Raw genomic sequence first — 24,824 nt, forward strand, 5'->3', positions numbered from 1 at the left:
AATATACGTACAGGTGGATTACATGAACACAGGTCCAAAACAGAAAAGCAGAGTACATGTAAAAAATTACTCAGCCAAGCATTTAACAGTAGTAATTATTTTGAATAGGATGAGCAGTTGGTTTGACACTGTGGAGTTACCTGCTTGTTTCTGATGATTGGGTTATCTTGCATTCCTTTCCCTTTCAGCTAAGCAATTTTTCTATTATGTAGTAGCATTTTTACGAAATGGTTAAGCTGATTCTTTATAATGCATTAGCAATTTTGCAGTTGTATCTAGGCACTCTTTTAACAATACTTGTGTTGAGCTTGTTGTATCTTTTAGTTTTGCTGTCTTTTTTATGTATTCAGCCTAAAAAGGTAGGTAGGGGATCATGCAATAATATTGTTCTAGATGGACAATAATATGGTTCGCAATAGGTACCTTTTTAGATAACCAATAATACTGCATTATGGATAGTTGATGCAGCTGTACCAACAGGCAGATTAGAGTGTGACAGTGTTGGATATTGCTTAGCCGCTGTCCTGTTGCCTTTTCTTTGCATATTTTTCCCCCTCTTCTTTATTTCATTAATTTCAGAGTGCATCATGTCAAATGTGCTACCCTTCAGTATATTGTTTGCACCACTTACCTTTAGGAAATTTTTGCAAAAAACGAGAATTCAGTATGCACATCATATGGCTATGGGTCATACACTTATATTGTAATGATTAAGCAGAACAATGTATTTAAATAGGCTATTTCAACTGAACATTAATCATAAATCTCGTTTGTATGTAAGTGACACAAGTTTTTGTGCTTTGTGATTTGTAGGGTCATGGACCGCGTGACAATTACGCCATGCAAGGATGCAGCAACAATGACGAGATAGAGGAGGTTGAAGCTGCTGCCAATGCTGCCTCTCGGCAGCATTGGATGGGATCCTTCCACCCATACGGAAGCCGCCACAGTACCCCCTTATTTTTACCCCTGCTCCACCAACCATGCCGCCTCCAGCAGGACCCCAATGCAGCAGGTCAGTGAAGGTCCGAGGGTCGAGGGGGGGACCCCGATGCTGGGAAAAGTGGTCCGAAGGTTAAGCTTCCAAATTTCAATCCCGAAGAAGACGTGAACCTGACAAAGTGGTGGCTAAACATAAGTACTGACCCCGGTTGTCAACACGGGCAGCGGAAAGAAGGGTTTTGGTTACGGATCATGAAAGGGTACAACTCATCTCGAGGGGTTTACCCGGAGAGATCGCAGAAGTCGCTCACGACTCGTTGGGACTACATCAAAGAGTGCTGCCACCAAGTTTTCCGAGTTCTACAGTTGCGTTCTGCGTTTGAATCCCAGCGGCATGTCGGACGCGGACAAGGTACTTGACCTGCTTCTCAACTTCTGTAACGTTTCACAGATGGACCGTCCTAGGCCTGGATTTTACTTATATACAGATATCCAAATTATACAATTGATACACCTCTTTTTTGTCTATGCTGATCTTGTTCAGACGACGGAGGCCAATGGCTCGGTATGCTGCGGCATTGCAGAAGCCTTTCACCCAGATGCACTCCTGGAAGTTGTTGAAGGATGAGCCAAAGTGGGAGGCGTGCATTGGGGCTCACTCCAAGGTACATGTGCTCGACGACGACTCCTCCGATGCAGCAGCTGGCGGTGCCAACGGAGTGGGCGGTGCTGCCGAGTCTGATCCCCGTCCTCCAGCGGGAGCAAGAGGCCGGCTGGGAGGGATACCACTAAAGCAGCGAGCAAAAAGGCCGCCACATCGTCGTCCTCGTCGGAATACATTTCACAAATGAATGATATGTGGGGCAACAAGCTGTCAATAATAAAGGAGGGTCAGTCTGAGATGGCCACCCACCACGCCACGATGTGTGTGCTGCAGGAGAAGAAGATCACTACGGACAGGGAGCTGCAGGAGAAGAAGAATGGCTGCGGAAAGGGAGCTGGAGGAACGTCGTCTGGCGAGGAGGAACGTCGTCTGGCGCATGAGGATCGTCGGCTGGAGATGGAGCAGAGTCGGGCCGCCAAGGAAGAACACGCGGAAGAAGAACGTATTCTTAGTATAGATCTCGACAGGTGCTCGCCAGCGCTACGATTGTTCTACAAGCGACAGCAGGATCAGATCCTTGCGAAGTACTCGTTGCCTCCTCCCTGACTGGTATCGCCCTTACCAGCTGATGTTGTCTGTATTATTTGAGAACTTTGTGTACGATTGCGGAACATTGCGTGTATTCCTTATCTTCGAACTATCGTTACATGTTTGAGAACTTTATGTGCTGAGTGTTGTATGAGCAGCGAGAGATATTGTTACATGTTTGAGAACTTTTAGTGCTGCGTGTTGTAAGAACTGCCAAAATTATTGTTTAAATGAACTGTGTGTTGGACTCCATTTAGATTGATGGAAAATATTGCTCTCTGCACATTGTTAACTGTAATGTTAACTTAGGAGTGGTAAGTTGGTCAACGACGAAGAAGAACAGGTGACCCTGCTTGTTTCAGAGGGTGAAAGAATACTACTGATGGCAACAGACAGATGAGCCTGACATGTGACCTGTGGTCTTGGCAGCACTAGTAAGTATCGTGCTGCCTGCTAATCAAACGATGTGGTACGTGATTAGGCGGGGAATCAAGTGAAGTGAGCCACAACAATGGGTTCTGCAATGGAGATGGCGTGCAGAGTGGGTTCCAACGAGGACGACGACTGAGCTGAGCTCCCCTTCAAAGGTTTGGCACCTTTCTTCACGTCCTTTGCCTTGTTTCTTTCTTCCCTCTCTGGATAAACTGTGCAATGATAGTTGGAGGCGAGTCCACCTGGAATTTGGATCATACAGTACAGCTCTAGATAGTTGCAAATGATAGTTGGAGGCGAGTCCCAGTCTAAAAGAAAAGCAGTTCAATCTTTTAGAACAAAGAGCGAACGCCCACGGCTACCGATAAATAACACTAGATTTACGCAATCATTTCCCGTATTTGAATTTAAACTAGCAAATGAATGTAAAATGCAGCAGTTCAACTACTTTCCGGATATAATATTGCAAGTGCAAGGCTCAAGGAAGACACATTGGGCACATTAAATCAGAAACAGAAAGCAAAGCCCAATCTGCATTTTTTTAAAAAAGACAAGTCCAATCTACCTTGTAAACACACATAATAACGACGTGTTGTGTCTTGCTCAATTACAACATCAATAACACAACGAACAAGGGATCGAGACCGTCCATTTATCAGCATGGCAGTCGATCTGTTACTGAGGCTAGAAGGAACTCTTCAATCTAAAGGCCAAATTACAGGCACTCCAAAATTGGACTAAGAAAAATCAAGCTCTAAATATCAGACTAGTTAGCTTGACACCATCATTTGATCGCACGCCTGCAGGGCCTGGTTTGCGTAGTATCTTACATCCACATCAGGGTCCTCGCTGAGCTCAACAAGGCATGGTTTCACAGTCTTCTCCACAACCTGCAGAGTAAGCATTGATGATATTCCCCAATAACATTAATTTCAAATGTATCATCAAAAAACATAGGAACTCACAGATTGATCAAGGATCGGTACAAGCGACTGCAGTACTTTTGCAACATTGAACTTGATGTTAGGAACCCTGAAAATTTAATCCATGTTAGTGAGACCTTGAAAAGATGGGATTTATCCCAGAATGCTCTGGTCACTCACCTGTCCTTTGAGGAATTAATGACAACTGGAAGCAGCTTTTGACAAGTGATTTCTGCACCCATGACAGGGGCCAACAATGAGATAGCTTGCAGAATCGTCATGCGATACAGGTAGTGCGGATTGTTGATCTTTTCCAGCACCTGAAAAATCACACAAGAGAGTTTGTAAGACTGGAAGAAATTCCATGCCATCATAAGAAAGTGAATGCGAATGGCACATATTCCCTATAGTTTGCTATTCATTGCCAGGATAATATGCAGCAGCATGAAATTTGGAGGATGGGCAATTCTTTCAGAGCATACATCGTTACTTTATTTGGCATGACCAAACTTAACTAACATTTGCACACTGAGCTATAATCGAACTTAATTGATATTTACAAAGTTTACAGCACTTGCACATTAACTAATTGGCATCAGTAACATTCACAAGGTAACAAACAAATCAGAGAAAACCTAAGCCAGAGAATTATTGACAATTCTACTGGAATGATAACTTGAGGCATGGAAATGCAAATATCAGGTGTTGAGATAGTAGATAAATAACCTGAGGAATTATATGCTGCATTGCCCACTCTGGACCAAACTCCTCTGCAAGCCGCTTCAAGTTGTTAGCGGCAGCATCTCTGATTGAGAAGACCTGAAATTCAAATGATACAAAACCAGGCAGGCAGGCAGTGTGCAAGCTATTATAAGTTGATAAAAGGTTACAGATGGGAGCACCTTATCACTTCATTGAACCTACAAAATTATGCCCTTTTCTTTTAGGCACGGCTCAAGGTGAATATTGCTTAACTCTACTTATGTGTCTTGTTTGGGAGGAGATATGTTAAGTTCAAGCACATGGAATAGACATTTGTAATACAATCTGAAAAGATATATGAAGCAACCCACTGTGTCAAAGCAATACAGATTTGCCAGGATAAACCTTAAAAAAAAGCTCACTGAGAAACAGCTAAAACTCCAAAACACACACAACATGGGCACAACAGGCCTTGTCCTGCTGCAAGGTGGAGTGGAGTAATGCCACGATTGTTTGCTTCATTTGGATCGGCACCACTGCTGATAAGATACTGTACAATAGCCCGAGATCCCTGACCATGTATTGCAACAAACAGAGGTATTTCACCTGACACGAGCATACGTAAACATTACTTAAGGATGGCCAATGTTTCTCACTGAGACCAATGAAACTGATAAATATTTAGAAGCCTTAGCACGTGGTTAAAGCATATCAAAACAACACCCAAGATGCTATCACATGGTAAGTGCACCATAAGATAAAAAATTAAGAGAGGAACTTTCACCCAAGTTTCTACGTATGTCTCGGCACTAACTAAAAAAATTGTACTTAGCAGATCCATGACTGCATATTCACACACCAGGGGAAACTGGAGGTGCCAATCAAAAGGAGCATTGACAAACCAATCATAGGGAGCAACAGGGATTTCTTTGTTACAGTATTACTAGGCAGTATAAGTAGGCCATTTTATAATTATGTAGTATGAAATCAAGCTTGATATATTCCATGAAACAGTCATAATTGTAAAATTAAAGTCCAGTTGTACATACCTGCTTAGCGCGTGGGGATTGGGGGTCACACATGTGGCACATCGGTCGCACTGGTAACCATCGACCCATGTAGGTTCCAATTATGCACAATTAGATCTGACTGCAGGCGAAAATGGACATCACGATCTCGTAGCCGGTGATGTGCTTGAACAAATGCATGTCGGTCCACCAAGTTCCCCGTTGATAGGTCGACATGCTGCCCGGGATTTTCAAAGCTGGTGTTCGTTGCGCTGTCACCCTCGTCCTCGATGATCATGTTATGCATAATTATGCATGCGGTCATCATATCCCGCACGTCGTCCCTGTCCCATGGATAGGCCGGCCCACGAATCACTGCCCACCGGGCCTGAAGCACACCAAATGCTCTCTCAACATCCTTGCGAGCACCCTCCTGTTTTGCGGCGAAGAGGCGAGTCTTCATCTCCATCGGATGACGGACGGTCTTCACAAATGCGGGCCAGTCTGGGTAGATTCCATCTGCCAGGTAATATCCCATATTGTATGAATGCCCATTGACTGTGAAGTTCACCGGCGTCGAGGTCCCCTGCATGAAGCGGTCAAAGAGACTCGATCTGTGAAGAACGTTGATGTCGTTGCAGCTACCTGGCATTCCAAAGTAAGCGTGCCAAATCCATAGGTTCCTGGACGCCACAGCCTCTAGAATCATAGAAGGTGATTTCCCACGGCCGGTGAACATGCCCTTCCACGATGATGGGCAATTACGCCACGTCCAATGCATGCAGTCTATGCTGCCAAGCATTCCCGGGAATCCCCGTTGTTCACCTTCCTCGACGAGGCGGCGGACATCCTCTTCAGTTGGCGCTCGCAGATAGTATCCACCAAATGCATCGATGACTGCTCGACAGAAATGCTTCAAGGCCTCTTGAGCTGTCGAGGGACCGATACGCACATACTCATCGACCGCATTGGCTGGTAATCCGTAAGCCAGGATGCGAATGGGGGCGATGCACTTCTGCAAGGCAGATATTCCCATAAGGCCTGTGCAGTCCGGACGCTGGATGAAATAAGGATCCACCCTCTGCACCGCGTCGACAATCCGAAGGAACACATGCCGTCGCATACGGAAGCTGCGGAGTCAAAGACAACAAGTATTAGTCCACTCGCCATGAAAACGCAGACAACATTATGTAACACATGCATGCGACGGACCGTTCTCGAAACAGCCGGTCCCCATACACCGGCTGGGGAGCGAAGTAGTCTGCCCATATCCGACGGAAACCATCATGGTGATCACGAGGTACGATTTGGCGAGGCACCCTTTCGCGAGGCAAATGGGGACCCAACATGCACATCGTCATGAGGGTGAAGTCCTCCAGATCGTCTAGCTCCATCTCCATTTCTCGCTGATGTGCTTCTCGCTCCATCTCCGTGTGCTGTAACCACTCGTCGAAGTCCATAGTGCGGGAGGGGCGGCAGAGCTGACTTGAAAATAATGCAATGCTGCAATATTTAAGTAATAAGAACTGATCTATTTGTGTTTAGCTGTCCAAAAACAGAATTCACATCAAGAAAACGCTGTCTAAGAACTTTTGTAACTTTAGGATGTATGTATCCACCAGTTGGATATAGATGCCGGTTTATAACCTTAATTAAAAAATAAAACGATGTCTGAACTATCGCAGTTGATCAGGGAATACATTAACTTATTAAGTCTGTGATTAATAGTAACAACGCACGGCTTGGGTTCTATCGCAAACAAAGGTAATAGTACATCTTAGAACCTACCTACTACTTTTCGTATCTCCCAAGCAGCTAGCCGTACGCTTAGAGCATCTTCAAGAATACCTAAACAATATGAATATAGTCCTAAAAGATAGTTTTGGGATCTTGCCAAAAATTATTCAGAGAAAAAATGCTTCCCACCCAACAGTTCCCAGAAATTGTTCTAAAAACATTTAATAGTTGCCACAACATATATGAAAGTGTCTAGAAACAACACACAGAGAATCTAAGGTGAGATATACCCAAACTATTAAGCAAAGAAGAATCATGCTAATCCATTTCAAAATTTACAAGATCGCATCCAGTACCACCAATCTTGGTTTTTAATTTTACATCTCCGTGCAAATTTCTGGTAAAACCAACTAGAGCACCGGCCAAAATTGTAACTTTGGACACTCCAATTTCAATAACAATAGGGCGGAAGAAAATACCTCGTGATGGAACGGAGGAACAATCAGAAAAAAATTGAAAGATGACGAGGTCAGAGTGTGGGTAGTGGAGAACTGGAGATAAGCCAGATGGCGAGGAGGATGGAAAGAGAGGCGCAAGTCACGGGCGGGGCGCGGGAGGGCGGGGCGCGGGACGGCGGCGCGCGGGACGGGCGGGGCGCGGGAGGGCGGCGGAGCGCGGGACGGCGGCGAGGCGCGGGAGGGGCGGCCGCGCGCGGGACGGTCGGCGGGGCGCGGTAGGGCCGGCGGGCGGAGGGGCGCCGGGGGAGGGGCGGCGGGCGGGACGGGCGGCGGCGCGCGGGACGGCGGCGGGGCGCGGGAGGGGCGGCCGCGCGCGGGACGGGCGGCGGGGCGCGGGAGGGCCGGCGGGCGGAGGGGCGCCGGGGGAGGGGCGGCGGGCGGGACGGGCGGCGCCGCGCGGGAGGGGCGGCGGCGCGCGGGAGGAGGCGCGGCGGGCGGAGGGGCGCGGGAGGAGGGGCCGCGGGCGGAGGGGCGTGGGCGGAGGGGCGCCGGGCGGAGGGGCCGCGGCCGGAGGGGCGCAGGGCGCACGCGGCAGAGGGCGGAGGGGCTCGGGCGGAGGGGCGCAGGGCGCAGGCGGCAGAGGGCGGAGGGGCGCGGGCTGCTGCGGCAGAGGGGCGCGGGAGGCGGGAGGCGGCGACGGCGCTGGCGGTTGCGGTTGGGGAGAGGGTAGTTGGGAAAAAATAAAAAAATTGGGATGGTGGGGTATAGAAGATGGAAATAGAGGATGTTGTTGGAGATAAATTTGGTATAGAGAATGAAGTTGAAATGGAGGATGGATATAGAGGATGAGATTTAGGGGATGTCGCTGGAGAAGCGACGCGACTCGCGAGCGAGGATGGCGCGGTTGCTGCCGCCGACGTTGCAGATTCTCCGCCGCCGCTGCGCCTCCCGCTCCCACTTCTCCACCGCCCCGTCCCCTGTCTCGCCGCCGTCCAAGGCCGTGCTCTACGACGAGCACGGTGCCCCCGACCAGGTGCTCAGGGTGGCGGATGTGCCGCCCGTCCATCTCGGGGACCGCGACGTCTGCGTCCGGATGCTGGCCGCCCCCATCAACCCCTCCGACATCAACCGCATCGAGGGCGTCTACCCCGTCAGGCCCCCGCTCCCCGGCGCCGTCGGGGGGTATGAGGGGGTGGGCCAGGTCCACGCCCTCGGCCCCGCCGTCACCGCCCCGCTCTCCCCCGGCGATTGGGTCATACCGTCCCCGCCCTCTTTCGGTAACCCCTCTTGCTTAGTGTCGCTGCGGGAGCTGGAGTTCCAATCAGGGAGGAGGCCGCTGAATTTGGCCGCCTGCAGGGACATGGCAGACCTACATCGTCAAGCACGAGAGTGTGTGGCACAAGGTCCGCAGCGATGTGCCCATGGAGTACGCCGCCACCGTCACCGTGAACCCCTTGACCGCGCTCAGGATGCTCCAAGACTTTGTAAAACTCAATCCTGGTGCTCTTTCACTTGCTTCATCCTTGCTTGCTAGTAGCTACTTTCCTCCTTCCCCTGCCACTCCCCAGAATACTCATGGCCTTCAATCTCCACTATCAGGTGATGCCATTGTCCAGAATGGCGCTACCAGCATTGTCGGCCAGAGCGTGATTCAGCTCGCCAAGGTACATGGAATTCACACAATCAACATCATAAGGGACAGGTAACTCCTCTTTCTCAAAACAATAGATACCAGGGATTCTGTTGCTGTCTTGGCTTTCTACATGATTGTGGCAGTTTTCTTATGGTTCCCTCTGAAATTATTTTACCTATCTTCTTGTCTCACTTTGTTGCTTTATTAAGTAATCTGTACCTGTACTGATTTAGGCCGGGCTCAGAGGAAGCAAAAGATAAACTCAAACAACTTGGTGCAGATGAGGTGTTCATGGAATCTCAGCTAGACATGAAGAATGTCAAGAACTTGCTGGTACTGCTTCGCTACCTGCTTTATCAAATTACTGATCATCCTTGACCTTGTCAGCTAATATTTTGTTTACTTGCCAATTTTTCACAAAATCCATGCGTTGTCTGGTAAAAATTGAAATTCTTTGCTTGAGACCACTGACAAGGGACTTTTTGCCCAAGTTAGGAAGGTTACAATCTGAGGTGGCAAATACAGTTTAGATTAGTTCTACTTATGCAGTAATGAACCATGAACTCATTGTTTTTTTTTTGTGTCTGTTTTTTTGCTGCTTGTGCTATTACTGCCTTATACTGGCATACAGCTCCCAGTTTGTTTATCTATAAGAAGTAGGCTTGTTTCAAGCGAACCAATCCACTATCTATTTAACGTTTTATTTTGTGTGATGTTAGGGTGCTTTACCAGAACCTGCATTAGGATTTAACTGCGTTGGAGGAAATGCTGCTTCTCTGCTACTCAAGTTTCTGAGGTCACGTGTTGAATTTGACAAAGTTAGAATGTTTATTTCATGCATAACCATAACCCTTGTTCTTTAGGCAAGGAGGCACCATGGTGACATATGGTGGGATGTCCAAGCAACCTGTCACTGTTCCTACTTCATATTTCATTTTTAAGGTCTGTACACCAGACCCTGCTTGAGAAATTGTGCTTCCCAGTTTTGCACTATATAATACCATTATGCCATCTTAAAATTTTTAATGCTAATAGTAAAGTGCCTAGTTCATGCAAGCAATGTTTCCGCATCAAAATTGTCACATCTGGATTACGCCCCTATCTCTCATTAGATGAGAATGAAAAGAAACTAGTACTGAATTTTTAGCATGCTAAGACAATCAAACTATTTGATAGATGATTTCCTCCAGGATGTTTGTATTGATTTCCCATTGGTTATATGTATATTTCCCCTTATGCCGCTAAGTTACTTAACATGGTGCAACACTTTGAAAGGATATTTCCCTGCGAGGGTTCTGGCTACAGAGGTGGATGAACTCAGATAAGGCAGAGGATTGCAGAACAATGATAGACTACCTCTTGGGCCTGGTGCACGAAGGCAAACTCAAATATGAGTATGTGATGTGATGTCATTCTACTCTTATTGGATTGCAGTTGATCTTTTTGACATGCCCTTTCATGAGGAGGATATTGTTGTATGAGTCATGAAGACAGAAATGATGGATCACATTAATTTGCATGCAGGATGGAGCTGATTCCATTCGGCAAGCTCAGCTTGGCTCTGGAGAAGGCCCTGGGCAAAGATGGAAGCCAGCCAAAGCAAGTTATGAGGTTCTGAGATGAAAGATGAGAGGAGGCTATAGGGAGTATCAAAGTATCCCTCCCATTCCTACAGTTGGTTATGTCAAGTGTTAGGCAGAGCGACTTGGGAGTTTTGTAAAGCAAAAGGCTGCGCAGTCCTGATGCGGCAGGTTAGCTAGATTCCTGTCCGAGCGAGTTCATCGATCTTTCATTGCAAAGAAGGGGCTAAGTGAGTGAATTGCCACGAGATAGCAGTTGTACACATGGGCTGTGCGTTAAGTATCTTTGTTTCTGAAATACGCTATCTGCGGCATTAGTTTGTCTTGGCGGATGGTTAATACGGAATTTAACAGAGAATAGTATATCAATCGTTTTGTGAAACGACTTTATTTACCATTTCTTATTGGAATAATTAGCTAGACTTATGAGAACCAAGCATTGTTTGGATAGTTAGGAGGGCTAGTTGTACCCCTGTTTGCTACGGAATCAAGCAGAAGCTCTAGGTGTTCATACTTAATAAGCATACGGTTCATCAGGCATCAAGTGTCTAGGAAACAAGAAAAGGATGTCCATTGGCCATTATAGTAATCATATGAAGTAGAAATTTTCAGTGTCTAAATCCGCTAAATACTCTCTGTATACATCAGGTAAAAAATGGTTCCGTTTCCTTATTTTTATAAATCCTTATCCTATGGGGAAAAAAAGGGGGACAAAGGTCATCTTAAAAAACGAGGGCCCACCTGTCATCCTTTGGCTGTATCCCAACCCCAACCTGTGCTGCTGCTGTGCTCATCATCTTCGATCTCCCCTTCCCTTCCTTCCATTGTTGGCCTGAATCCCCAACCTCTGGTGCTCCTGCTCCAGCTCCGCCACCCCACCCCCAGACCCCGCAGTGATGGACGACTACGCCCGCGAGATGATGGAGCTCAAGACGCTCGTCACCCGCACCCTCGAGAAGAAGGGCGTCCTCGCCAAGATTAGGGTTCGTACTCTCCCATTTCTCCCGTCCCTTCCTTGATCCGCTGCCTCCCGGAAGCCCCACGGATCTATCTTTCCCTGTCCCTCCGCTTTGGGGATCTACGCCTCCGCTTCCGCGATTTCCATCCGCATATCTTTTTTTCCCCCAAAATTTTAACGTGCACATTTTGAGTGCCTTGGCGCCGTTGGTTGCCTCTTACTTAGGATATGAGAGTGCTCACACATTGTTGAAGAGGGAAAAATTCACCTTGTATGATTTTGTTGGTCTAGTTGCCATCACGAACTGGTGTGCTCATTCTTGGCGAACTCGTTAGTTTGCTGCTCTACTTTTCAATCGAAAATGCTGTGCTCATCCTTGGCAAACTCAGAAGGAAATGCGCATATCCATCCTTTTCCTGTGGTTATCTGTTGAAGATGTTATGCACTATCAATTCACATATTTTCACTAGTTTCCTCATGGTGTTCCTCGCTGCATGACTAGGCTGAGCTGAGAGCAAGTGTGTTTGAGGCCATAGAAGAGGAGGATCGGGTGGTAGAGAATGAAGATGGTGGGAATCCTGCTTTGCTTGGTAGCTGCAATGACCGGGCTAAGCAACTGCATGCTTCACCTTCAGGTTTGCACTTCAAATGCGCCGGTTACATTAGTTGTTTCAAAATTATCTGTTATCCAGAAGCTACAGCTTATCTCTGATGCTCCTATGCGTATGCAACCTTTTTTTTCCCGTCATACACATTCCTCTACAATTTTGTACTACTTGTTCTCAAATATTCCACAAGAATAAAGGTTGATATTCTGTTGCATGATAATCTTTTCCCCTCTGGAAGTTGTGACCTTTTTTACATATTATATTTTTAGGTAAAAAGTTAGGACTATACCTGAAAGATACATATTAGTTTCTCTTGGTTGATGGTTCATGTGGGTCTTTGGTTTTGAATGATTCTGCATTGGTGTTAGTTCAAAGAAGCATGTCCATGATGTATTTTGTTGTCAATATTTATGTTATTTTAAGTCTCGTCACAGGATGATCTTCAGTACTTAATGGATAAAGTTTAGTCATGTGTTTTGCAAGCTGCCCATAAGATGGAATGATTTTACATTCTATAATTTCTGTGGCTTTCAGGTAGGTTATTAACAGCACTCGTATGTGAATACCTGGAGTGGGCACAACTAAGTCATACAATGAAAGTTTACTTGCCAGAGTGTAACCTGGTAAGTGGTGGTCATTGTTGTCATATTTTGTTTGTGCATTTTGGAAATCAAAATCCACTAATGTTTCCTGTTTCATTTTCAAATCAGCCCAAGGACTTCTGGAAGAATGAACTGAAGGACTTTTCTAACAGAAGTGGAGCTGAAGGGGGCAGGAGTGCTGAAAGTGGTCCCATGCTTTTAGATGTTCTCGAAGGTTATCTGAAATATGAGGTTCATCTCTGGCATGATTATTAACATAAGCAAGAATCATCTTTTTATTAATTCAAGTTTCCCAGTAAATAAAAAAAGGAAAAGATTTTGGGCAATCTAGCCAATATTTTTTCCCCTCTTATGCATTATGTTTGGTACCAAGGAAAGTTTTGAGACAGTTATGATACCCATGAAAGTGTTGCCTTGAACAAAAGAGAGGTTTTGTAATTCTGGATTCTCAGCTTAATGGGATAGGTATAATCAAGATCAAGCACATCTTCACTGTTTTTAAGTTTGCTAGAAAGATGAGACATTGGGGGAATGTAGAGAATGATTCTTAGCATAATAAGAATTGATGGAAATTGATATACTGTTTTTGAGTTCGGTCAGTTGTCTTACAATGCATGGCATTTGTTTATATTTACAATGCCTTATTATTATCATCACACTGAGATCTGTTTACATATGATATGTTGATCTCAACATATTGATGTAAAGATCTGTGGTCAAGATCTCCTTTTGATGATCTGTGTTGCTTGGGGTATGAGCTGCATCTATTCTGTTTTCTGTCTATGAACTTCAGTTCATTGCGTATAAGAATTTTGAAAATTTTCAGCATGGTTTTCGCTGTCCTTGAGCAAGTAAAGCTGCTTTACATACTTTCACTCTTATTAATAACAAAGTTTTTGTCATGAACCTCCAAATATAGTCAACAAAACTTTCCACGGTGTGCTTTGGTTGTCTAACTATGTTGTTTCGGTCAGAATTTATCTCAAACAAGGATGGGTGGTAGGAGGATGATGAGTTCAGAATCCGAACCATCACTAAATGCTGAAAATCGGAACATGAGGAGGCCACCATTATCATCAGTTGGGAGCCTGCCTCCTATGGGAAGGTAAGCATGATGCCATACTGTTGGAGTATATTGAGCCCATGTGTATAGAGGCCCATGTATATAACTAATATACCCTGTTTAGGGTTTGCTATGGGAAGATCACTGTTCATCATGGTATCAGCCTAGGTTTGCTCTCTCTCCTCTCTCCACCCCCCAGCCCACCGCCGCCCGGCTTTCCCGCCGCCGCGCTGGTCCTCAAGGGGGTGCCGGCCGCGGGCGCCGCGGCTCCTCTGCTCCAAGCGCCGCAGGGGCCGCCGCCGGCGCAGGGGCCGCGGCAGCAGCCGCCTGTCGCCCTGGGCCCCCTGCAGCCCGATGCCGCCGCCGCTGGCGCGGGCGTCGGGGCTGCGGGGCCCCAGCAGCGCGCCGCCGTCGATCCGGCTGCCCTGCGGGCCGCTGCGCAGCTGCTGCAGGCCGCGGGCGCCGATCCGGTCGCCCTGCAGGCCGCTGTGCAGCTGCTGCCGGCCGCGGGCGCCGATCCTGTCGCTGCGGCCAAGCAGCCCGTCGTCGATGCAGCGCCCGGTGTCGCACGGTCTGGCCTCGGGATGGCGCCCGAGGATGCGCCGCTCTCCGCCGCTGCCTTCCGTGGGCAGCAGGCCGACGCCGCTCTCGCCGTGGCCCTCCTCGCCGCCAAGTCGGAGGCTTCGGCGGCCCAGGAGCGGGTCCGTGTGGCAGCCCTCGCCTGGGAACGCGAGCGCGCCACGGCCGACGCCCTCGCTCTCCGGGTCGCTGAGGCGGAGCGCTACCTCCGCATCTCCTCCGGCCAGCCCGTCGACCCTGAGCACGGCGCCTCCTCCTCCTTCCTGGCCCCGCCCGCTAGATCTGGAGCCCGGTACGACCCGACCAACCCCATGGTCGCGCAGCTCCACCTCCAGGCAGCCGCCGTCCAGAACATCAGGGCCCTGGTCTCCGTCCTCCTCGACCCCGCGTCCTCCTCATACGGCCGCTGGCGGGACCAGGTCCTCCTCACCCTCCGCCGCTACGCCCTCGACGACCACGTCCTCGTCGACTCGCCAATCGAGGCGCGGGATGTGGTGTGGCTGCGCCTCGACAGCGTCGCCATGTCCTGGATCTTCGGGACCATCTCCCTGGATCTTCAGGACCTCGTCAGGACCCACGGCGGCACTGCGCGGCAGGCTTGGGTGGCGCTCGAGGGGCAGTTTCTCGGCAACGCCGAGTACCGCGCCCTCCAGCTCGACACCACTTTCCGCACCTTCGTCCAGGGGGACCTCTCCGTCGGTGAGTACTGCTGGCGGATGAAGAGCATGGCTGATGCTCTTCACGACCTCGGGGATCCGGTGTCCGATCGGGTCTTGGTGCTCAATGTCCTACGGGGCCTGAGTAGCACCTACGACCACCTGAAGAGCTGGATCGCCCGCCAGAGGCCCTTTCCCACCTTCCTGCAGGTCTGGGACGACCTCGCCCTTGAGGAGATCACCAGGGGTCTCGCGCCCGGATCCTCCTCGCCCAACCCCGCCGCGCTCGTTGCTGCTCCTGCCACCTCCCTCCTTGGTGCTGCTCCCGCCAGGCAGACCGGAGGAGGTGGGGGCCGTGGACGTCGCCGGCGACGGGGTGGTGGTGGTGGCACTGGTGGCCCTGCTCCTGGGGGTACTGGTACCGGTGGGGGCCGTCGGGGCGCGCCGACCCCGGCTCCCGCTCCTGCCCCTGCCCCTGGAGGTACGCCCTGGCCATCCTTCAGCAACCCATGGTCAGGGCGCATCTCGATGTGGCCGTTCCAGGGTCCGGCGGGGGGGGGGGGGGGGGGCTTCGTCCTCAGCTCCAGCCGGCGGCCATGTTCACTGGTGCTGCTCCACTCTTCGCGCCGTCCTGGACCCCGCCCGCTCAGCCCAGCCAGCAGCCGACCTGGCCTGGGGGGTGGGGCCAGGCCGCTCTGGCGCAGTCCTTTAGCACCATGGGACTGACGCTGCCGGCCAGCACCGAGTTGATCGCCGACTCGGGTGTCTCGTTCCACACCACTCTTGATGCCGGTATCCTCTCTTCTGTCCGACCCCCACACCCCTCTTGTCCTTCTTCTATCATGGTTGGTGATGGGTCTTGCCTTCCTGTCACCGCCGTGGGTTCTGCTCCTCGTCTTCCTAATGTTCTTGTTGCTCCTTGAATGGTTCACAACCTTCTTTCTATTCACCAGTTTACTGCTGACAACTCCTGTTCTATCGAATTTGACTCCTCTGGTCTTAGTGTGAAGGATTCGGCTTCTCGGCGTCCACTCCTCCGATGTGACAGCCCGGGGCCCCTTTACACCCTTCGACTTCCTGCTTCCGCTGCCTCGCCGTCGGCTTCTTTGTCTGCTGCTTTTGCCGTGACTCCTTCCACCACCTGGCACCGCCGGCTTGGTCACCCCGGCCGCGACGTTTTGGCTCAGCTCAGCTGAAGTACCGATGCTCCTTGTACTAAGGCTCCTGCTGAGCACCTCTGTCATGCGTGCCAGTTAGGTTGTCATGTTAGACTTCCGTTTTTTTCTTCTTCTTCGCATGCTGCGCATGCTTTTGATCTGATTCACTGTGACCTATGGACATCTCCTGTACTCAGCCTGTCTGGTTATAAATATTATCTAGTCATTGTTGATGATTTTTCTCATTACTCTTGGACTTTTTCTTTGCGCGCCAAGTCTGAGACCTTCCCCACCCTCCTCCACTTCTTTGCCTGGGTATCCACTCAGTTTGGCCTAACAGTTAAGGCCGTCCAGTGTGACAACAGGCGGGAGTTCGATAACTCCACCTCCCGGTCCTTCTGTCTCGGGGTGTTCTGCTGCGTATGTCATGTCCATATACCTCTCCTCAGAACGGCAAGGCTGAGCGGATGATTCGCACGACGAACGACGTCGTGCGCACCCTTCTGATCCAGGCCTCTCTGCCCCTGCGCTTCTGGGCTGAGAGCCTACACACCGCCACCTACCTGCTCAACCGTCTCCCGTCCACTGCTTCTCCTGCTCCCACTCCACACCACGCTCTCTTCGGTACCCCTCCTCGCTACGACCACCTTCGAGTCTTCGGGTGTGCGTGTTACCCTAACACCTCCGCCACCGCTTCTCACAAGCTGGCGCCCCGCTCGACTCGTTGTGTGTTCCTCGGGTACTCCCCTGACCATAAGGGGTACCGATGCCTTGACCTCACCTCTCGCCGCGTTCTGATCTCCCGACACGTCGTCTTTGACGAGTCGGATTTTCCCTACTCTACCTCCTCTACACCTTCTCCTGACCCCGAGCTGGAGACTCTGTTTCCGACTGACCCGGTGGTTCAGCCACCGTTACCTGTCTGTCCTTTTCCTGCAGGTTTCCCCGGCACGCCGGCATCGTTTCCGGTGATCCCTGTTGCGCCGAGCGCTGCCCCGGTGCCCGCGGTCGCGCCACGCGCGGTTCCCGGACCTCCGGTCGTGCCGCGCGCGGACCTGGTGTCTCCCGCTGCGCCACGCGCGGCCCTGGTGCCTTCACGTGCACCTGCGCGGTACGCCCAGCCGGTGCAGGTGTACCGGCGTTGCTCGGCGCCGACATTGGCGCCGCCTCCTACTTCGGAGGCTCCTGCGACGCCGACGCCGGAGCCGTCGCCGCCGCCGCCTCCTCCTCCGGCTCCCTCTCGAGCCGAGCCGGAGGTTTACCACCCGCCAGTCATCCATCGGGATCCTCGGCATATCCATCCCATGGTGACTCGGCGGATGGCGTCTCAGGCCGCGACTCTCTCCGCCGCCGAGGGAGAGCCGCGGGTCTCTCCGGTACCCTCCTCTGTCCGCGACGCCTTGGTGGATCCTCACTGGCGTCGCGCGATGGAAGAGGAGTACGCGGCTCTTATTGCCAACCAGACGTGGGACCTCGTGCCGCGTCTGTCTGGTTGCAATGTGGTGACTGGCAAGTGGATCTGGACGCATAAGCGTCGGGCTGATGGCACACTGGAGCGCTACAAGGCTCGCTGGGTTCTCCGGAGGTTCACTCAGCGGCCTGGTGTGGACTATGATGAGACCTTCAGCCTAGTCGTGAAGCCTGCTACGGTGCGCACAGTCCTCTCGCTTGCGCTCTCGCGCTCTTGGCCTGTGCACCAACTGGACGTGAAGAATGCGTTTCTTCACGGCACTCTATTAGAGACTGTCTACTGCTCTCAGCCAGCGGGATTTGTGGATTCGAGTCGTTCGGATATGGTCTGCCGGCTCAACAAGTCTCTCTATGGACTGAAGCAGGCTCCTCGGGCTTGGTACTCTTAGTTCGCCACGTTCTTGCTGACATTGGGGTTCACCAAGGCCAAGTCTGACACGTCTCTCTTCGTCTACCGCCGTGGGGATGAGACTTCCTATCTGCTGCTCTACGTTGATGACATTGTGCTCACAGCCTCTAGTCAGCAGTTGCTTCAGAGTGTCATCTCCTCTCTGCAGCAGGAGTTTGCTATGAAGGATCTCGGTCAGCTGCACCACTTTTTGGGCGTCACTGTTGAGCCTCGTCCGTCTGGTCTTCTCATGCACTAGCGGCAGTACGCACTCGATATCCTGGAGCGGGCTGGGATGACTGATTGCAAGCCCTGCTCCACTCCTGTCGACACTCAGGCGAAGCTGTCCGCTGATCTGGGTGATCCGGTGGCTGATCCTACTGCCTACCGGAGTCTGGCTGGTGCTTTGCAGTACCTCACCTTCACCAGGCCGGACCTCACCTACGCTGTCCAGCAGGTCTGTCTCCATATGCATGATCCCCGGGAGTCACACCTTGCTGCGTTGAAGCGTCTCCTCCGCTACGTCCGTGGCACTGTGGACCTCGGCCTGGTACTTCACCGCTCGTCCTCTGTTGAGCTGATGGTTTACACCGACGCTGACTGGGCTGGCTGCTGGGACACTCATCGCTCCACTTCCGGCTACGCCGTCTTCCTGGGCGGCAACCTGGTCTCCTGGTCGTCCAAGCGGCAGCCGGTTGTCTCTCGCTCCAGTGCCGAGGCGGAGTACCGGGCTGTCGCTAACGGCGTAGCGGAGGCGTCCTGGCTACGACAGCTCTCGGTGGAGCTCCACAGCAAGCTCGCCAAGAGCACGCTCGTCTACTGCGACAACATCAGCGCCGTGTATCTCTCCACCAACCCTGTCCAGCATCAGCGGACGAAGCACGTGGAGATCGACCTACACTTCGTGCGCGACAGAGTTGCAATCGGCGATGTTCGGGTCCTCCATGTCCCGACTACCTCCCAGTTTGCTGACATCTTCACCAAGGGGCTGCCCTCCTCGACCTTCTCGGAGTTTTGATCGAGCCTCAACGTAGCCGGTGGCTAGTTGTGGCTGCGGGGGTATTTGCCCTTTGTACTCTATTTGTACTCTCTTCTTGTCCAGTCTTGAACACCTCTGCGGGGGGTGTTAGCTTTCTTGTTGCCCAGTCTTGAACACCGCTGCGCCGATAGTTCAGACTGTGGGGGGTGTTGGAGTATATTGAGCCCATGTGTATAGAGGCACATAGAGGCCCATGTATATAACTAATATACCCTGTTTAGGGTTTGCTATGGGAAGATCACTGTTCATCACATACGATTTGCCACTGTACTTATGCGTCAGCTATTTGTTTTTAGCATTAGGTGTGAGGGTAACATATTTTACTTTGGTTTTGCCAGGTCAATCTCATCATCGCATACATCAGGTATGAAATTCGTTCAGTTTTTCATATGTAGTTGTGCTGTTGTAAAGTCTGAAACAAATGCCCTCTGTACCTATGTTCAGATCGCAGAGGGGGATCTTCAGCTTCCAACACTAGGAAAGATGAGTACAACTGGAGATATGATGCAGATGATATATCTGAAGAGGTGTTGCGGGCATCAACTGCTCTAGAAAACATCCAGTTAGACCGGAAATCTCGGAATCTGCCGACATCTTGGAGGTAGGTGCGATTGATTGATCATCCCTCATAATGTGTTTAGGTGCGACATATTGGAGGTTGGTGCGATTGATTGATCACTCCCTCATAGTGTGTTTAGGTGTGACATCTCGGAGGCAATGCAATTAACCAATTACTTTTGATCAAGAACGCCAAGTGATGATTGTACTGTGTGCTTTTGCAGGCATTCAGGGGATGGTGCCGAGTAACAAACAACAAAGGCTTCGGAGTTGTTTGGCTGACCCTGTATCGTGTAATTTGTACCATTCATTTGCAGTGCTATGTTGCTTTGAGTGTGAGTGAGATTGCTACTATTAGAGAGATGATGATTGCTTGACTGGTTATGATTTTCTTGTAACAAACAAAACAAATGTTGCTGCTTAATTAAGGTTAAATGATAAGATTATTATTTGTTGAGGCCTGCCTTTAATTTGGAGATGGTGATGAAGCTTTGAACTTTGAAGGATACAGTATTATTTGATATGACAGATGGAGGAGACTTGCGCCTCGCTGCTGCTCACCTTGCATCGCCATCTCTACTAGACTGTTATAGATAGATGTTAGTGCGCCTGGCTGCACACAACAGATTGCATCTCTTTCAGTTCAAACCACCAGCAAAATTAATGCACTCATGCATAGTTTTCCACACTTTTCAATACATGTACTGAAATGCGTACTGTGTGAGAGCCATCAAACACAGCAACATTTAAGATCACAGTATCGCCACATCTGTGAAAACTGTCTTTGTGGTAATCAAGATGGGAGTTGCAGCTTGTGCCCTGGGGTGTTACCATTTCGGGTTGCAGCTTGTATCCTTGGGTGTCCATTTCTTGTACTGCTTTTTTAGACTAAAGAGAACCCAGAATTGAACCTTCAAGTACAATTTACGCGCTTTTACACTTCTTTGCCTATGGATTTCGATCATGTGTTTGCTCCTGTCTAGCCGCAGCAGAGCTAAGGTGATTTATTGCTTCAAATTGTTTATTGAGAAGGTAGTAAGACAGAGCGGGCAATAAGGACCTTGATCAAGTGAGCATGCAATTACTTTAATAACTCTATGGTTCCATTCAACAGCTTTTAAGTCAACACGGTTGTCCGTGGTTTGATTCATTACGATTTCTTTTTAAAAAAATAACGGTTTGATTCGTTATTGTATTTTCAAGTTGTTCAGATAACGATTTTGATACGGTGGTTCCCAACTATCTCCAATATTTCGCTATTCTTTCAATGGTAGAGGATACGTCTGTTGAAAGAGAGGTGCTTGTGGTTACTTTCTTTGATCTTAAGATCTGTCAACCCAATCTTTCGGAAATACTCGTATGAGTAGGGTGTGCATATGTGTGTTTATAGTGATATCAATGTTGGTGCATGCATGTGGATGTATGTGTGTGTTTATAAGAGTGATTGCATCTATTCGTTTTGCAAAAGGAAAAAAGAAGCAGTCGGACTTAATAAGCTTGGGGGCATATATAAATATGATGCAACTCCTATATATGTAATCCTGGGCTGATTCATTGGAAAGGAAGGGTGGAGTGGTAGGCTAATTGCGATGGTGACGGACCACACACAGATCTGTTAGTTGGTCCTCAGGTCTAGGCTACCAGTTTTGTTGTTGTCGTATGGAGGAACTTCCATATTCATCATCTCGATCACCCTGGAGACGTAAGGTTTGGCCAAACTAGCTAATCATCATTCTCGCTTGTTGTGGTGTTTGTTCCATGCACTACAAAATGCAACACAAGAACGAGGAGGCGGCTTGGCTGGGTTGCCATGGAAGAAGACGAAGACGAAGAGGATGGAGCGCGAGAGCAGTGCTCCGATCCGTGGACGACGCTTGTCTCGATTGTCAGTGTCTGCACCGTTTCCGTTGCATATGCGAACGGAAGAGGAGACCCGGAAGGCACCGCATATCTCGATGGGAGATCAATCATGCCTTGCATGCATCATCAGCTAGCCGCCGCGCCGCGCGGTTGCTTTCACGGAAAACCGGCCTGCCGTTTCCACCTCACCGCGCGCCGGCTGCAGCCCACAGCCCGTCTGGCCTCACACCATCCGCCCGTCGTCCCTCCCGTTCCTCTCGATCTCGCTCTCTCTATACAAGTGAAGCCAGCCATCTCTCTCTCTCTCTCTCAGTCTGCATCCCACCCTCTTCGATCATTCCTCTCTCCCAGCGACGAGAGGGATCAGATTGGAGGCTGGCAGCAGTCCGTGGTTCTTCCTAGTGTTGAGGTTTGATGGGTGTCTTTGCTTTGCTTGGATCGATGGATCCATCCTAGCTTTATTTATTTGGTGGGCTCATCAATTATATCTGATCCTTTTTCTGCTAGCTTGGTACGGTGTGAGGAAGAAAGGAAGGAAGGAAGGAAGGATCCATGGACATGATCTCCAACACCACCAGCAACGCTACTGCGCCATCTGCTCATCTCCAGAACAAGCAGGTGACTACATACTCCATCGATACATACTCCTCACTTTCCTTACCTTCCTTCCATATACACGTCGACCAATCCATGCATGTTTAGTTTTATATGTTGCTTCTTAATTTTGGATGCGCTACCTCCTCGATCGGTCATCGATGGCAACTTTTCATTAATTTGTTTGTCTTGCATGAGTTCCTTGCTCTTGATTGCAACTAGCTAGTAAGTGTAAACATGCAGCATACCTAAGAAGAGCTTCTTTTACCTCCCCAGCTTAGAGTAGTGCCCTAGCTAGTAGCTACCTAGCTGCTGCAAGGCACATTAGCATTTGTACAAATTCTCAATCGATAATGCACGCATGCGTATTCCACATATGGACCAGATCAATTGGGCCACCACCTACCAATGCAATCCGGTTCTCATCAAAGGTGCATGGATGGATGAGTGGATTGATGTATCTGTTTTCGATCCTTACAGCTAGCTCTACGAAGTAAAGGCCGAGGGGAGATTCGTCCTCCAGTTTTGGAGGAGATGGCCACTCCATTTTTGGGGGTCATAGAATCTTGTCTGATTCCGACGACATGCCGACTAGGTGATCGAGGGTAGGGACCTCGCTCACTAGAGTCTAGCGAGGATAACTAGTGGAAGAGACGAATGCCGGTCGTCATCCTTGGGAAGCCAGTTGACTATGTGCCACTGCGAATATGATCACGAGGACAGCTATCATCGCTAGCTACTAGATAATTCTAATAGATGTCAACAATTCTTGAATATCTGGCGATGGATTTGCTTTTTTGGTACTTGTGCATGTGTTTAATACTGCTTATTATGTCATAAAATCTACTTAGCCAGCTAAAAAGTGGGTAACGATTGAGCTTTATTTGAGTCATGTGTTTGTAATAAGTAATTAAGCCTCATGCATGTTTTTCTAATAATTTGGTGCAGGAGGCGGCGATGGTGGCATCACCGGCTAGGGAGGAAGCTGTTGCAGCTAGGAACGTCAAGGCCAAGCAGGCACGGCAGCAGCAGGCGGCGAGCGAGGAGCGTAAGCCGCGGCCTCAGCATGACCAGGCGCTCAACTGCCCGCGCTGCGACTCCACCAACACCAAGTTCTGCTACTACAACAACTACAGCACGACGCAGCCGCGCTACTTCTGCAAGGCCTGCCGCCGCTACTGGACGCAGGGCGGCACCCTTCGCAATGTCCCCGTCGGCGGCGGCTGCCGCAAGAACAAGCATAACCGCGCCGGGGGATCCGGCGGATCCTCCTCCTCCTCGGCACCATCTGCATCGTCCTCCAGCTCCAGCGGCTGCAAGAAGGTGAACATCACGCAACAACTGATGACGATGATGCCTGCTGCTGCCGCTGTGACTGCCGACTTCCCCAACGTGCTCCCGACGTTCATGTCTACAGGCGGCGGCTTCGAGCTCCCCAGCTGTGACCGCCACCTGCCTTTCGCGCCCTTGTCATTGTCGCCCAACCCTGGCTCGTTCCTGGACATCCTGAGAGTAGGGTTTCTTGACGGCAGCAGCAGTAACAACTATGGCACCGGAAGCAATATTAATAATGGGATGGTGCTGCCATTTCTTCCGCCGTCGCCGTTTGGTGCGATGCAGCATGGGCATGGGATGATGGGTGACCAACAGCTGGTGGGGGCCCTGCAGGGTGTGGAGGAAGTGAAGCCCGTGGCTACTGAGCATGGGAATATCAACTGCGATGGTGGTTTATTTGGTGGTGGATCGTCAAGTGGAGGAGCAGCGCAGCAGGAGCAGCAAGTTGTTGGTGGTGATGGTGGTGGCAGCAGCAGCAACAACAACAGTAACAGGGCCGCTGAGTACTACTGGCAAGGAGACCTCATCAGCAACAGCTCCCTCGTCTAATGATGTAGGTGCAGCATCACCGTGAAAAAAGAAGCAAAAAAGGAAGGGGAAGTGGGGAACCCAGCATCCAATGCAATTCAGCGCTCTATCCTAGTGTAGTTAATCAGAGTGCATAATGCATTTGTGGTCATGATGTCAAGTCATCATGCATCACATTTTTCTTCATCATCTGCATGCATGCGTTAGTTCATATATATATGAGAGACTTTAGTTTGCATAACCAATCCATCGCTGGACGAATAGCTATATATCATGCATTTATCGGATCATTTCATTTCCAGTGGCCAGATATTTTTCTTCATTCCTCTGCTTCTTTGTTTATTACTTTAGAGATTTTGTGATTTTATTGTGTACCGTCTCTAGTATCTGGATGGATGAAGCGGGTTGTTTATATTAGCACTCTCTCTCCCCCCCTCCCCCCCTCCCCATTAGAGGCCGTGATTCATGATTAATTAAGCGTTACAAATAATATTATGCTGGAAAAGAAGAAGAGAGGAATTGACTTAGTTCCACTTTTGTTAGTGTTAGCACTCCTATTCATGGACAAACAACATGATGTTAAGACCATTATGACCTCAACAACCTTTCTAAAGAAAGTTTAACGACACAAACCGGGATCTGAAAATGTCATCGCGCCCAACATAGGACATCCGATCCAATCATTGTGTTGGCATAGGCATGCAATGCGGGAGGGATGCAAACAAAGAAATATGATCGGCCGGAGAGGCCAAGGTATAGTAGTAGGGTCATCTGCAGTTCTGAGCTTCTCTTTATTGATACCAGCAGCCTAACTAACAGGGGC

General features: G+C 49.9%; 5 protein-coding genes across 9 annotated transcripts; 4 read left to right on the plus strand and 1 right to left on the minus strand.

The window, feature by feature from the left end:
- Positions 1-3,067: 3,067 nt before the first annotated feature.
- On the minus strand, positions 3,068-6,734 carry LOC112887083 (serine/threonine-protein phosphatase 2A 65 kDa regulatory subunit A beta isoform-like). Of its 4 annotated transcripts, none has more exons than XM_025953167.1 (5): positions 5,241-5,297; positions 4,216-4,308; positions 3,670-3,809; positions 3,532-3,598; positions 3,068-3,444 (listed from the first exon to the last, which is right to left on the minus strand). In XM_025953167.1, the coding sequence occupies exons 1-5, from the start codon at positions 5,280-5,282 to the stop codon at positions 3,337-3,339; spliced, it is 450 nt and encodes a 149-aa protein (XP_025808952.1). In that variant the 5' UTR covers positions 5,283-5,297; the 3' UTR covers positions 3,068-3,336. The 4 variants fall into 4 exon arrangements, with proteins under 4 accessions (XP_025808952.1, XP_025808951.1, XP_025808950.1 ...); XM_025953166.1 differs by having other exon boundaries at positions 3,068-3,456; XM_025953165.1 differs by lacking the exons at positions 3,068-3,444; positions 3,532-3,598; positions 3,670-3,809 and adding an exon at positions 6,411-6,734 and having other exon boundaries at positions 5,241-6,328.
- A 1,517-nt stretch (positions 6,735-8,251) lies between these two features.
- Positions 8,252-12,199, plus strand: LOC112884352 (enoyl-[acyl-carrier-protein] reductase, mitochondrial). Of its 2 annotated transcripts, XR_003227094.1 has the most exons (9): positions 8,252-8,670; positions 8,750-8,893; positions 8,993-9,095; positions 9,260-9,359; positions 9,746-9,822; positions 9,890-9,968; positions 10,302-10,420; positions 10,551-10,777; positions 12,067-12,199. XR_003227094.1 is itself a non-coding variant. In XM_025949731.1 (8 exons), exons 1-8 carry the CDS (start codon positions 8,253-8,255, stop codon positions 10,642-10,644), a joined length of 1,134 nt encoding a protein of 377 aa, XP_025805516.1. In that variant the 5' UTR covers position 8,252; the 3' UTR covers positions 10,645-11,000. The 2 variants fall into 2 exon arrangements, 1 of the variants encoding a protein (XP_025805516.1); XM_025949731.1 differs by lacking the exon at positions 12,067-12,199 and having other exon boundaries at positions 10,551-11,000.
- On the plus strand, positions 11,361-20,123 carry LOC112884353 (protein TONNEAU 1b-like). Its single transcript, XM_025949732.1, has 8 exons — positions 11,361-11,589; positions 12,067-12,199; positions 12,707-12,795; positions 12,883-13,005; positions 13,749-13,879; positions 19,465-19,490; positions 19,571-19,727; positions 19,909-20,123. Exons 1-8 carry the CDS (start codon positions 11,503-11,505, stop codon positions 19,931-19,933), a joined length of 771 nt encoding a protein of 256 aa, XP_025805517.1. The 5' UTR covers positions 11,361-11,502; the 3' UTR covers positions 19,934-20,123.
- Positions 13,911-17,020, plus strand: LOC112884351. The gene is made up of 2 exons (XM_025949730.1): positions 13,911-15,864; positions 16,076-17,020. Exon 1 carries the CDS (start codon positions 14,422-14,424, stop codon positions 15,796-15,798), a length of 1,377 nt encoding a protein of 458 aa, XP_025805515.1. The 5' UTR covers positions 13,911-14,421; the 3' UTR covers positions 15,799-15,864; positions 16,076-17,020.
- A 1,936-nt stretch (positions 20,124-22,059) lies between the features above and the next one.
- Positions 22,060-24,022, plus strand: LOC112886191 (dof zinc finger protein PBF-like). The gene is made up of 2 exons (XM_025952004.1): positions 22,060-22,162; positions 23,087-24,022. The coding sequence occupies exons 1-2, from the start codon at positions 22,097-22,099 to the stop codon at positions 24,020-24,022; spliced, it is 1,002 nt and encodes a 333-aa protein (XP_025807789.1). The 5' UTR covers positions 22,060-22,096.
- The last annotated feature ends 802 nt before the right edge of the window (positions 24,023-24,824 follow it).

This window comes from Panicum hallii, chromosome 3 (genome assembly GCF_002211085.1).
Source record: "Panicum hallii strain FIL2 chromosome 3, PHallii_v3.1, whole genome shotgun sequence".
Lineage (NCBI taxonomy): Eukaryota > Viridiplantae > Streptophyta > Magnoliopsida > Poales > Poaceae > Panicum > Panicum hallii.

Excerpts from the sequence above, each read along its gene's own strand:
- LOC112887083 (XM_025953165.1), bottom strand. The coding sequence starts at position 6,658 with ATGGACTTCGACGAGTGGTTACAGCACACGGAGATGGAGCGAGAAGCA. Across the intron at positions 6,329-6,410 it reads GACCGGCTGTTTCGAGAACG|CTTCCGTATGCGACGGCATG; the intron begins GTCCGTCGCATG and ends TTGACTCCGCAG.
- LOC112884352 (XM_025949731.1), top strand. The coding sequence starts at position 8,253 with ATGTCGCTGGAGAAGCGACGCGACTCGCGAGCGAGGATGGCGCGGTTG. Across the intron at positions 9,096-9,259 it reads ATCAACATCATAAGGGACAG|GCCGGGCTCAGAGGAAGCAA; the intron begins GTAACTCCTCTT and ends GTACTGATTTAG. Across the intron at positions 9,823-9,889 it reads CTGCTACTCAAGTTTCTGAG|GCAAGGAGGCACCATGGTGA; the intron begins GTCACGTGTTGA and ends CTTGTTCTTTAG.
- LOC112884353 (XM_025949732.1), top strand. The coding sequence starts at position 11,503 with ATGGACGACTACGCCCGCGAGATGATGGAGCTCAAGACGCTCGTCACC. Across the intron at positions 13,880-19,464 it reads AGCCTGCCTCCTATGGGAAG|GTCAATCTCATCATCGCATA; the intron begins GTAAGCATGATG and ends TGGTTTTGCCAG. Across the intron at positions 19,491-19,570 it reads CTCATCATCGCATACATCAG|ATCGCAGAGGGGGATCTTCA; the intron begins GTATGAAATTCG and ends ACCTATGTTCAG.
- LOC112884351 (XM_025949730.1), top strand. The coding sequence starts at position 14,422 with ATGGCGCCCGAGGATGCGCCGCTCTCCGCCGCTGCCTTCCGTGGGCAG.
- LOC112886191 (XM_025952004.1), top strand. The coding sequence starts at position 22,097 with ATGGACATGATCTCCAACACCACCAGCAACGCTACTGCGCCATCTGCT. Across the intron at positions 22,163-23,086 it reads CTCATCTCCAGAACAAGCAG|GAGGCGGCGATGGTGGCATC; the intron begins GTGACTACATAC and ends AATTTGGTGCAG.